Genomic DNA, 13502 nt, shown 5'->3' with positions numbered 1-13502 from the left:
GTGACTGGGCAGTTATGGTTCTGAGCGCCCTCAAAGCCTTGCATCCATAATGATAACTGATCAAGGCAGTGGTCTCTAACTAGGAATACTGTTCTTCCAAAGGGGTGTTCCTGAGAGCCAACAGCCTCTCCAGAGAGAGAAAGAATGTAAAGAGTTGATTTCTGGGCAAGGTGAGAGACCCGGGGCTGGAGCCAATGTTAAAGAAGCAGAGATCCTATGAGAACTGTTGTCCTTGGGACTATACCCCACTGAGGACTACAGCATGAACACAACTGCTTATTCCCTTACCCACTGACCTAAGGAAAGAGGGGCTCACCCTTGGGGCAGATAGAAGTTATGCTGCAGCTTTGGCAAAACCCCCTCCTCAGGTTGACCCCCACTGTGGGCACTGTCTACACACACACATGCTGTTCGGTCTCTCTCCTATCCTTTCTTAGGGCTCAGGTGTCTTCAGGCCCCAGGAGTCACATCCCCTATTTACCCCCCTCCCTTCTCCTACTCCCATTTCTAGCACGCAAGAGCCATTCCCTCAGCTGAAGCTAATCTGAACTGCTTCCTCTCTACCATGTCAGTTTGGGGTCTGTTCTAGATGGTTCTGGGAGCTGCTGCAGCACAGATTGCCTTACTGGTGGACTTTCGGCTCTCCTGGAGCTCCTTTTTCTGGCCTGCAAACATCTTTCAGCCTCATCAGAACACTGTATATTCTACTAAAAGCCCTGTGATTTCTGTACCTTTTTGGCCTTAGAATGCCAAGTCTAAGCTGGTCTACTCCTCCCCTGGGCTTGGACAAATGGCTTACCTTGCCCATCAGAGCCCAGCTGGGAAAGCTTGCTCCTGTCTTGGTTCCTTTGCCTTCTCCAGAAGAGCTGATGGGGAATCTGAGGACAAAGCTGTTTCCTGGCGAGCTTTCTGCCAGGGGTGCTGCAGGGCATCTCTCTTCTTGTGTCCTCTTCAGTTCCCTGACTGAGCTTGTGGATAAACACCGCCTTTCCAACGCTGCTGCTCTTGTGCAGACTGGCAACAGGAGCATCAACCAGGGTTCTAATGAGACTGCCCCTCCTGCCCCCGCCGACACGACCAGCCAGGACCCGTCCCCCAGGAAAACGGCCACTTCACAAGGCAGATTGCCACACTGAGTAACCAGGGCATGCCCCAAAACAGCACTTTGCTAGGCCTTCTGAAGTTGGCCCACTCACTGTGCTCTCTGAATGATAATGGTGAGGGTTTGGGGTCTCTTTTCCAACAAAATACTTTTCAGAAAAAGATAATGAGTAGGGTCAGGCCACTGCTCTTCCAGTGAGGAGGACTGGCTTCCTGGATTTAACTGGATGGTCTGCTACTGCTTAGAGGACCCAGATCCTGTCCTATACTCCAACCAGGGTAGCTGTGACGTCCCTGGTAGAGGCATGTGTAGCTAGAAAAAAGTAGAACACACCTGTTACAGGGCCCTGCAGTACAAAGTATTCTTCCCCATCCAGAAATCCTGATGCTCACCTGATGGTCCCCAACACTTTTCATTCTCTGTCTTCTCTCACATTCCACTTCTTCAGTAAGTCTCTTTTTCACTGTCTCAACTTTAAAAAAAATAGATGTAAACCTAACCTCACTTCCAAAAGAATGCTCCTTACTTTCCTTCCTATCTTGCTTGTTGAAGCCTGGAAGATCAGCGTATTTGTTTACATATTCACTAATATTTACTGTATTCTGAATGTGTATGAGAGAGACTGACTGACTGGGAGGGACTCAAATAAGGAATACAGCATCCTTGGATTAGCTCAGAACTGGAAGTCAGAAATTATGAGCTCTCATCCTGACCCAGCCATGATTTCTAGGAAACAAGTGTCTTTCCTCTGTCTCCTGAATTTTGGCCAGTAGTAAATTAGGTACATGGTTCTCACTACCTTTCTGCTACTTCCTAGGATATTGAGAAAATCTCCCTAGAGATTACCAAGAGGAAGAAAGTCAAGTAGAGGCAGACAGGCATGGTCTGACCTTGGGGACCCCAGCTGGGTACCAAAATAAGGGCTCCACCCCTGGTGAGATGGAAGGGCCTTCAGGATCCAAAGGGCAGCTGTGTCAGGCAAATGGAAGAGAAGTAAGGAGTGGTCGACCGATGCTGAGGCCTAGTTCTCTGGCTCTCAGGGACATCCACCTAAGACCCTGGTCATTTTTCCATTTTGTAAATGTAACCAAGGCTGAGAGCAGTATGTGAAGGTGAGGTCTAAGCTGTGCCATGTACAGTAACCATGTCACTTCTTCTGATTTGTGTCTGTCCCGCGGGTGACGTACCCCAGTATCCTGTTTGCCTCTTTTACTGCAGCCATTCACTGGGCTGGTGGCTTCAAGGATTTTTCTACAAAAACCCCTAAGCCCCTTTCCTGGTCAGTACGCTGCATGACTGTTCATGTAATCTGTTCTCTCTCTTTGGTATGTTGCCCCGCCCCCTCCCTGAGATCGTTTGACATTTGTTTGCATTAAAGTGCATTTTCCATCCAGTGGCACAGTCACCTGAAAGACTCAACTCCCTCAGAACCTGGTTGCATTGTTTTTCATTATTCGCTGTATCTTGAACTTTGGCCTCATCAGCTACCTGTGGCATCTTACATTTGACAGTCCCATCCAGATAATGCACCTGTTTTTATGAACCAAATCCTAAAATGGCCCAGGACCACTCAAGCTAGACTCACTTCCCATGCAAACGTTTCCCTTTTACAGCCACTGTTGATGAGCCCGAAATCCTCCTATCACCCTATTATTATAGTGTGATTGACCAGAAAACTGTGGATTGAACTGTTTCAGCAACTGTTCTCTAAGGCCCCTGCGCTGCTGTCTTGTTTCAGTTCTAATTTTGGCTAAAACTGTGTCTGTGCCTGGAGCCCCTTCCAGTCAGGGTGGGCTGTGCATCTACAAGACTTAGCTGTGAACAAGCAGCCACAACAACGTGACAGGTGCTCTCTTTGTGCTTGTAGGAATGAGGTGACCAAGCTGAAATTTGAAGGAAAGACTTTCTATCTATACGTAAGTCAGAAAGAGGTGAGTGCTGGCTTCTTTCTCTTAAGGGAGGGCTGGGGCATTGAATGGTTTGTGAAAGCCAGGACTGAACCAAAATGGTATATCTAAGCCACCCAAATGGTAGGCCAAGACCTGATGGTAAGGGATGAAGAAATGGCTAGGCCCTGGAGCCCAGGGCATTCCTCAGGGATGCTGGTGATGCCCAGAGGTTCCATACCTCCCGGAAATGCAGACAATGCAAGATTCTTTTGCTTTTCTGTGAAAATTCCAAGAAGATAATAAACTTTCAAAAAGAAGTAAAAAAACTCCAGATGAAAGTAGCACTTTCCCTGGGGAGAGCTGTCTTGCTTCAGTTTGTGCCAGCTGATGCTTACTGTACTGGACCTGCCAGGGGTACACTTACTCACTGAACTGAGCTCTGCCCCACTGGGTCCTGAAGGCCTTCTCTTTCAACCTGCCAGCTGCCAGGCAGCCCCTTCCCAATCTGAAATCTCTTCCTGCAGTCCTGGGTAGGCTTAGACAGTCCAGGGGTCAATGTCCTGGCCTATTTTACCCTTCACTTCTCCATCCACACTCAGCTGTTTCTATGTGGGATTTTTTGTAGGAAAAGAAAATTATTCTCACATATTTTGCTCCAACTCCAGAAGCCTGCAAGCACCTCTGGAAATGTGGAATCGAGAACCAAGCCTTCTACAAGTGAGTGAACACATGTGATGAGGACTATCTTTATCAGAGTGAGAGTCATAAAAGCTACTTTTCAGATTAACGATGGGCAGGAAAGTTTGAGAAACACTGAGAAAGGAGACATAAGAGGACTTGGCTGGGCTTCCTTATAAAATGCAGACCCCTTTCTGGATGTCTGTACTCCTTGGAGGGACAGAGTTGAGGTCTAGGAATGTGTTTCCAGCAGAGATGTCCAAGGAGTCTACCTTGTGATGTCCCTGGGACAGCTCCCAATGCAAAGCACTTGGAGGTCTTTTCAGGGCAAGCCTTGGGCCTAAAAAAGCCCCTGGGTACCTGATTTGAATCATACTAGCCGTGTGGAGCCATTCAGAGCCATAGGAGGCCCAGAATATGACAGCTCCAGGGCAGGCCAGAAATGTCTCTAAGCCTTGGAAAGACCCTGGGGCTTGCTCCCCAGTGGATGGCCTGGTGCTGAGCTGGGGCTGATGCCAGGCCTTCTGGTGCGTCACTGCCAGAGGTACTGCCAGTTACAGACCAAGTGCCCAGGAACCTGAGCGGGGTAGCAGGAAGGGGAGCAAGGACTTGTCTGTTACTGAAAAGCCAGCTTTGGGCCAAAGGCAAGAATTCTGATTACCACAGGATTTGTAAAGTATATGAGGCTTCTGTGCTGTTTTGATTAAGAAAGTGGTTATAAATGCATTAGGGAACAAAGAAACAGCCCATCAAGAAACTGGGGTGATGCCAGATAAAGTATGTTTTACTAAAACCCTTGGTCTGGTTTTAAAAATAGAAAATGTAATGATTTGTACTTTAATAAGCTGAATCTTAATCAGGACAACATTAAGACAAAGTCTGCGGTATATTCTGCCTTTGACAGGCCATAGTTCTCCCTCCAGTAACCTCAAGGATCCTGAAGAGAGCAGAACTACTCTGAGCTGGAAAGGATACCAGTCTCCTTCCCAGTGAAAAGACTCTGCTGCATGCTGGCTGCTATGGGATGCTGGCTGGCAGAACTGGCCTTTTCCCTTCTAGGGCCACAGTCCCAGAGCTGTTTCTTTCTTTATTTCTTTTTTATTTATTTGGAGAGAGAGAGAGAGAGAGATCACAAGTAGGCACAGCAGGCAGAAAGAGAGAGGGGGAAGCAGGCTCCCTGCTGAGCAGAGAGCCAAATGTAGGGCTCGATCGCAGGACCCTGCGATCATGACCGAGCTGAAGGCAGAGGCTTAACCCACTGAGCCACCCAGGTGCCTTGCAGAGCTGTTTCTTGGACAGGCTTTCTGAATTGCTTGATAATCTCTGTACACTTGATACCAGGATCAGGGATGAGCTGAACAGGTAGCCTGAATTATAACCTGAGTGGGCTTCTTTCATCTCATGAAGAAGACACTCAGAAAAGACTTTTACATGGTCAAATTTCCCTCCTGTTCAGTCCCTAGCTGTCCAAGTAAAGCCAAGAAAAGATGTCTGCACTATTTCTGAAGACCTTTTTCTATTTGTGTCATGGGAACAGAACTGTGCTTCTGTACCTGTGACCAAACTCAGTTTCTGAGTCTTTCCATTAATAAATCCCCCCACCCAACTAGTCCTGCCAATACCCTCACTGGAAACAGGCTGTTTTTCATCTTTCCACTGATTACTTAACGTTCTTTAGTAAGTGTTAAAAGCCTCTGGCCTGGGTCAGCTCCCCAGCTGTGCCAAGTCTTAGCAGCAGCCACTCTGGCATCACCCTGAGCACCTTTCACGTGCAGATTCCTGGCCCTGCCGTTGGCCTCACGCTTTGAAGGCAGTCGGGTCAAATTCAAGGACATGCTTGGGCAAGACACAGAGACTTAATGCCTCACAGAACCCTGAGACGGGTGGGGATGGTATCTCCCAGGAACTGCTATTCATGGATTTTGGGGACAGCTCCCTAAATACTGACGGCCTGCTCACGGCAGAGGTTTCAGACCCAGATTGGTTCCCGTGCAGATCAGCACTCCAGGCACCTCAGGGCTTATAAGCTGATCAGGTCTTGGCGGGCTTCACTCTAGGCGGTTCTGTCCAGCTTCCTTTTCTAAGTGTGAGAGGGCCATCTGGGATCAGAGAAGTCACCTAAGAGGGTATGTGACAGTGCCCACAGCCTTCCAGATCTTCCACATTAACTGCGTACAACAGCCTTGAAAGTGATGTTAATAGGCTTACTGTCCAAATAACTTACAAGTCCAAATAACTGATGGAACCTATATTAAAGTTAGCATAGTTTGTTCATCTCAAGACTTCTCAGAGTCTTTAATAGAACGTACTTTATGACTCTCCAGGAGGGGGATGAAATAGGAAGCCCATACTCTCTTCTCAACTCACAATTACCCAGAAATGAACATGTATCATCAAATACAAGGACTGGAAGGGACTCCTGAGGTCAAATAGTCCTAGGTCCATCGTTTTATAGATGAGACCACCAAAGTCAAGAAAAAAAGAAATCTGCTCCAGGTTACACTGCTAACAAGTGGCCCAAAGTTCGATGAGTGGCATTCTGTTATTCCCCCAGACCACCATCCCTAACATTTAATCTCAGTCCCCTGGTAAACACCATAAAGCACTCTTGGGAAGCTCTCAGGTCATGAAGGAGAGTCAGAGACAAGCCGGGCTGTGAAGGGCCTTTTCCTTAAGAGTTTCCTTAAGTAGCCTCTGGAAGGAGCTGGGAATGCACTGCCTTAGCCTGTGAGGCAGTTGCAGGCCATCTGTCACACTGGACTTTGCCTTGCTGCAGGCTGGAGAAGTCAAGCCAAGTCCGCACAGTGTCCAGCAGCAATTTATTCTTTAAAGGGAGCCGGTTCCGATACAGGTAAATAGTGACAGTAAGTAATTGTTATGGACCTATTTTCAGACCCTTCTCTGGAGAACAGTGGCTCAGTGGTCCTTATCCTCGAAAACAAAGAAACTGGGAACCTTCAGAAAAACCCAAGGTTTCCATCCAGTTATCCTGTCTCCTGTCCTTCTATTTCTTTCCTTCCCTGCCACAGTTTGTCTGGAGGGTTTAAATATGTATCTTCTTCTGCCCTCAGAACAGCAGTGAAATAAGAACTGTGGCAGTGATTCTTTTCATGTCTGTCTAAAGATTTCTTTCTCTTTTTTTTGGGCAATATTTCTGGAACATGCTGGACAATGGGAAATCCCAAAGACTCAAGATAGAGAGCTCTCTAAGATAAGCTGTCAGGACATCATAGAACTTACCCAGCAAGCAAGCCTTTCTCAGTGACCTAAACATTGGGAAGGGCTAGGCCAGAAGGCATCTCCCACTTCATCAAAAGTATCTGACGCCTTAGACAAGAGCGCAGTGCGAGAATACCATCTCATTCCTTGCTGCTTGTTTTATTATACTATTTATAGTGGCCGAGTTGCAAAGGAAGTAATGGAGTCAAGTGCAAAGATCAAACGGGAGCCACCAGAAATACACAGGTAGGCTGCCACAGACTTCCCCCAAAACCAGTTCCAGCTCAGATCCTAGAAGCTCCAAAAAGGGAAGGATAACACGGCAGGGAGGTGAAGAGATCTATCTCAACTAAAGGCAAGGGGAACAGTCTGACCCCGGTATCTCTGGTCCTTGAGGGAACCTGAGGGATGGCATTGTACCCAGTACCACATCCTGGGTACTTCTCTACTGTCCTCCCAAATCCTGAAGGTGGTCACAGACCATGGAGGACATGTCCAAAATGCAAGATTTCCTTAGTTCTGGAATCAGTCCATTACCAAAAGCCAGGGATAGCCCCATAGCCCTATCACACTAGGTCGAAAATAGTTTTGAGATCCTTGCATTATGTGTAACTGTACATCATGTGTATCTCCTAAACCTAGTAACATGCAAAAAGAATATGACTGGCCAAGATAGCTAGGGTTCACCAAGCAACCTGATCTCTGGGAATGGGAGCATTACTACTACCACCTTCACATGGCACATCCTTGCCACCAGCAGTCTCTGTCAGAAGTCAGAGAGGCTGCCATATGTTTTCAGGCACATTTTCTGTAGTACTGCTTATGTTGGGGCTCTACTCCCTGACCAACCTGCCCAGAGACCAGTGGTACCACTCCTGCACTAAAGCAGGTGGGTCTGGCATGTGAGGTGGCAGACAAATCTAAAGCAGTGTCTCCGATTGGGATCTGGGAACTAAAGGCAAAAAGCAGGTATTAAAGACCTTTTTTAAACAAATAAATAAAACTTAACACAGCCAGACAATTCTAGCAGCTACTTCTCAACTCTGTGTCCTGACCACATCTGTCTGTGCACTGAATTAACAAAGTTCTCTTTTTCTTTAACCTCAGAGCAGGGATGGTTCCCAGCCGCAGCTGTCCCTCCATAACCCATGGCCCAAGGCTGAGCAGTGTCCCCAGGACCCGCAGAAGAGCTGTTCACATCTCCATCATGGAAGGTAATCATAAGCTCTGCAGATGACAGTGGGGTTCCTCTACATTTTACCCTGGACCACTTCCTCTCAGAGACTTTGAAAAGAAGTTACACTAGAGACTAGAGCACATTTCTCCAATGGAAGAAGAGAGGTTTCAGGCAGTGGCTAGGTATCCCGGCTGGGTGTCAGGTGAAGGGTAATCCCACCCAGCCCTGATGAGGTGTAGTCTGAGAGGGGGTTTAAACCTGAGAGTGTTGGGCAGACCTTTGGGAGGCTGTTATTGCATCTAACAAGGTTCCCTGCAGTTCTGAAACTGCTTTCCATCAAGAGGCTTTTCACTTGTGTTTCAGATTAGACTAGTCTCCACAGTTTAAAGGATCAGGGCGGCTGAGGCAGTTAAGTAAGAAATGAAAACTCCTAGTTCTGAAGCACCGCAACAGCTGCTACCACCTTCTATTGTGGGGTAAGGGGGTAGGAGCGGGGGGAATCTGTCCTCTTGCTATCTGAATTCTTTAACATGATCTCAGGAAATCTCACATGCCCCACCTCTCTCTCTCTTACCGTCCCTCTGGAGGAAGTGGGTCCTGAGAGGGAAGAGATGAAGTCTGTGAATCTTCACTAACCAGATGCTACAGCAGCTGGGCCTGGCACCTCTCCACTCCTGAGGTCATTAATCATTAGGAAACTCCTGGAATATTCCCCTCCTTGTCACTGACTCAGATGCCCCACAGGCTAGATACAGGTATAAAATTGAATGCTGTCATTCCCAAAGATGTTTTTGTAGGACCTCAGAAGATCTAAAGCAGCAGCAAAGAGCAGCAGGTTTACTTTAAACCTGTCCTGAAAGGTGGGGAGGGAAGACTCTTTGCCCTTTCTGTGGGAATGTTGATTAATGAAAACAAAGAACTGCTTAGGTTAGGAAGGATATCACTCTGCTGATCCCCTGTGAGCATCATGGCTTTGTGTTTTGGATTTTGTGTGTCACTGACTTTGTATTATCTGTCTGGTATATAACTACAGTCTAGGGGTTGAGAACCCTGCCCGGGCAACCACAATCAAGTGCCTTAATTATTTGAGTATCTTGGTTGTTCTATTTGTAAAATAGGGATATCTTCCTTGTATACTCCATGGATTGTGAGGAAGGTGATGTACATAGAAGTACTTTAAAGAGATTCAAGCATTTATTGGACAGGCAGCAAGTACGGTGCAAAGAGGCCTGGTCAGGAAGTCAAAGATGAGATTCAAATAACAACAGCTCTGCCATGTACTTTCTCTAGGGCACATTGCTCAACCTCTCTGAGCCTGTGGCCCCCACTGTAGAGTGGGGTGTGGGTGTGGGAGGGTGTCTTCTGAGCTATGAAGTATAACTGCTGTACAGAGTATGAAGTTACTGAGGTCTGTCATCAGACACAGGCTCCTGGTTTTCCTTCCAGTCTTAGGCTGAGCAGGAGAACTGAGCATAGCACTCATTGTCCCTCTTCTTTTAGGGTGTTCATCTCAGGAAAGCAGAATGAATTTCTTCTCTTTTGAGGAAACATAACTTTCTCCTCTCCCTGTGGCCCTTCTTCCTATCCATCCTGAGGTTGGAAGCCACCAGGTTCACATCAAAGCTCTTGTAAAATGTTAAGGACAGCTGTCCTCCCAGAGAAAAGGCCACGCTCTGGAGGAAGTTGGCACTAATACAGGTCTAGGGAAGAGCCTCACGCATTTGTTCTCCAGCATATGGAAGAATGTCCAGTAAAACCCATGTTCCCAGAAAAGAGAAGACAAGCTGTCCATGTGGGGATACAACTCATTTGTAGTAGTTGCCAAGCAGGGTTAGCAGAACTACTGAGACTCGGGAAACCAGTCCTTGAGTCTCTTCCAAGACAAGCTATGAGGCTGCCTCAGTTCCCAACCAGCTCTGGCTGTGACTCCGGCATCCTCCCAGAACCTGTCTTCTCCTATTGTAGCAGCAGTAGGCTCTTTAGCATCTGAAACAGTTCTCTTTGCTTGTACAATGCCAGGGGAGGGTGCAGCAGGGAAAGGCCAGCAGGGAGAGGCCACCAAGGAAGCTAGTAAGGAAGAGACTTACAGGGGCAGGGCATACCCTCATAATCTCAGCCCCCACAGAACTTCACACCTGGTGGATGATAGCACAGCAGGCGCCCATGTGCCACCCCAACAAGCCAACCTGCGGCTCACCCCCATGCCTGAGGCTGCCTGCAGACAAGAACAGCCTTCGTCCCCAGTCATAGCCCTCAGCCCAGGACCCATCAGATTCAGGAGAGCAAAAGTAGAAGCACCTAAGAACTGCCCCAGCAGGAATGACACTGTGAGGAGAGGCAGATGGACATCTGGTGTGGCAATGGGGTGGGGTGGGGGGGTAGATTTTTAGCATTTAAGTGGCTCTATCAGTGCAGGGATTATCAAGCCTGGGAAGATAAAAAGAATGGATTATTTCCCAGAGAGTTGAGCTATACCATCTCTTAAGAGGGGTTTCACCTTTAAAGCCCCCAGCAAACACAGCTGACCCCCACTGTACAACTAACCAGCCAGGGAAGGGCTGAGAGGGAAATGATGGGGGTCTAACCACCAAAACTCCCAGGAAGTTATGGACTTTTGAAACTGGCTTATGCTCCATCAGAGACTCTTTCCTATTGTCCATATGGCATATAAATTAATGTCACAGAAACTATTTGCCTTTTTCAGGGGGGAAAGCTTTGGTTGTTACCTCTAAAAACAATGGGGAAATCTCTAAAAAATGGGGGAAAAACAAAACCAAAAAACGAAACCACTAACCTAAAAAAGACTACAATTTGAATTAGATCAGGTAATTCTCACAAGCTGGGACTGTTAAAAAGATGACTGTACACTGGCTGGCCCTCCCCTCTGCTCTCAGGGATGCCAAGAGACCACATGTTGTTAGCACAGGCTTAGCCAGAGAGGATGCTCAGGTATGTTGATTCCTTTTGTTCATCAAGCTCTGTGGGGCACAGCTCAGCAGCTGGGGCCAAATAGCATACCGCCCATTTCCCCCTCACAGCTGCCACCTCACACTTCAGGCCACCCAACCCAACGCCCGATGTCTTTATAGCCTCACATCCTGCATTTTCTGCAACTATGTGATCCTTCCTATTCTGTGAGACTATTCTCTGCCCTCTCTGTACCGCACTCTCTGAGAAGTCTGGGGCCCTTATACGGGCCTCTGGAAAACAGTCACATGCTAGGGAAGCATTACTTTTTATGGCTCTAAGTGCTTCTGACTGAATCCAGTCCCTGATAACGCTGGCCTCTCAGAGCTGTTCCTTCCCTGAAGCGCAGCCTGCTCGGTCTCACAGAGCTGACATCTCTTCTCCAGCGCATGAGACACTGTGAAGGAGCTGCCGTGGCTTGAGGTCAGCAAAAATTCTTTGCCCCAGTCAGTCTTCCATCCTTTCCCTCTGTATCTCCCCTGACTGGCTGGTTTCCATGAAGAGATCAGCTGGTTTCCACTGAAGAAGTATCTGCCTTCCTGGCCACCATGGGGAAGAGTCTGATTAAGATTCACACCAGAGTCCGAGTTCAGCTCCGGTTGACTAATCACTGCCTTCGGCCACTGAGTGTGCGCATCCTGAGGATGGGGCCCCGGCTCCAGGGTAGGCTCCTGACCACTGTGTCCCCCTGCCCACAGGGAGCCACCTCTGGGCAAGGCAATCAGCTGGAGCACATCCAAGGTAAAAAAGACTCCTCTGTCAGCTCCCACCCATGGTACCCACCCTGTCTTCCCAGAATAACAGGTTTGATGAAGGGGTGGTGGTTTCTAGTGAACCCAAAGTTCTATACAAGACTAGCCTGACCTAGCAATAATAACTTTGCAAGTGAGGTCTGTTGAGGGTACAGAAAACTAACACGGAGTAATTTTATCTGTCAAGCAATCTACTAGAAATGCATACGTATCCATTATCTTATTTACTGATAATGTATTTATTATAATGCAGTTTCTCTCTGATATAACTTATAATGTAGTTTCTCTCTGATATAATAGGCTTTGCCTCTGTCTCCTTCCCCACCAAGCTTAGGGCTAAATTGGAGGCCAAGCCTTATAAGTTTGCACTGAAGTGCCTTCTGGCAGCTAAGCTCCTCATGCTTTGGAAGATCTAAAGGGGTTGTCTTTGTGAGGGGACAGCCTCTAGAAAGGGTATGAGAAGTGCTGTGCTGGGAGTGCTGAGGTTTCAGGGGAAGGGGGGTGGAGGAGTGGGTGGGAAAGGAGCTGAACCAATACATGTATGATCAGGGCATAAAGGTCTGTGTTCTATCAGGGACTCATTACATACTACCAGGTATATATTCCTCATGCTGCTTATGCAAATGCAGGAATAAAGGAGAAAAAAATGGAGAAAAAAGAGAGATCAAAGGAGCATCAAGAGCTCTGGAACAAGGGGCACACTCTTTTTTTTTTTTTTTTTTTAAATTTTATTTTTTTATTTGACAGAGAGAGATCACAAGTAGGCAGAGAGGCAGGCAGAGAGAGAGAGGAGAAGCAGGCTCCCTACTGAGCAGAGAGCCCGATGCGGGACTCGATCCCAGGACCCTGAGATCATGACCTGAGCCGAAGGCAGCAGCTTAACCCACTGAGCCACCCAGGCGCCCAAAGGGCACACTCTTAATTAACATTATTTCAGAACAGTTTCTTGGGCAAATGGGACCTAAATTGAAGGCAAATGTAGGCTATAGACTTAATTCATCTTGGCCCAAACGCTAACAATATGATCCATTAGCATCAGGAAACAGAGGCTTGCAGGCTATCTGTGCCTTTGCCATTACCAGCCAACCACATGTCATTAGGCAAGCTCTGTAACCTCTTGCCTTCATGACTTTGTGGAAAGAAGAAAGCACTTTAAAAAGTTTAAAACACTATACAAACTTAAGATTTTAGCACAGGGGAAAACAAAATACAACTAGGATCATGAGGAGCTCCTGAAAACAAGCTGAGAGCTAAAGCAAATATACTGAGGGTGAGGTGATAGGGAGTATAGGTGGACAGCAGGGGGCTGCTGTTGCCAGTCCACGCCACCCATTTATAACGCAGATTCCAGGATTTGTTCCTGGAGAGAATCCTTAACTGTACCTATGCTAAAATGGGTTCCAGCAGGCTAGGCAGGCAGGCTGCCCAGGTACATATGGCTACACCACAAGAGAACCAAATGAAACACTATTTCTGAAAGGTGACTGCCACCTTTTAACAGAGACCCTTGGGCTTCTGAAGTTAACCCTGAACTTAAAAACTCCCTAATCAGCCCTAGTTAGGTCAAACCTTTATGGAGCTGGGAATCTGGTTCAGTCTGCAGCAGAGCAATGGAAGGGGGACTAGGTTCTCTTGCCATTGGCTACAAAGGCAGAGAAAGCCAGAGCCACTCTGGCACCTCAGAGTAGCCACGAATGGAAAATGTAGACATTGAACCT

The 13502-nt window shown here is 47.5% G+C and overlaps 1 protein-coding gene across 4 annotated transcripts in view; it reads left to right on the top strand.

Annotated features, from left to right (window-relative positions):
- The window catches only part of FRMD5 (FERM domain containing 5), a 310741-nt gene that overhangs the window by 292866 nt on the left and 4373 nt on the right, over positions 1–13502 (top strand). For 3 of the 4 annotated variants that reach the window (XM_032343544.1, XM_032343543.1, XM_032343541.1), the window contains exons 9-13: positions 2970–3033; positions 3617–3708; positions 6446–6520; positions 7066–7134; positions 7996–8102. In XM_032343544.1, the coding sequence (XP_032199435.1) occupies positions 2970–3033; positions 3617–3708; positions 6446–6520; positions 7066–7134; positions 7996–8102 (407 nt within the window). The remainder of the gene's footprint in view (positions 1–2969; positions 3034–3616; positions 3709–6445; positions 6521–7065; positions 7135–7995; positions 8103–13502) is intronic. The other variant, XM_032343542.1, reaches the window with a different exon arrangement.

The sequence above is a fragment of the Mustela erminea genome, chromosome 5, assembly GCF_009829155.1.
Source record: "Mustela erminea isolate mMusErm1 chromosome 5, mMusErm1.Pri, whole genome shotgun sequence".
NCBI lineage: Eukaryota > Metazoa > Chordata > Mammalia > Carnivora > Mustelidae > Mustela > Mustela erminea.
The sequence above is the reverse complement of the archived record's forward strand: the minus strand, read 5'-3'. Positions and strand labels throughout refer to the sequence as shown.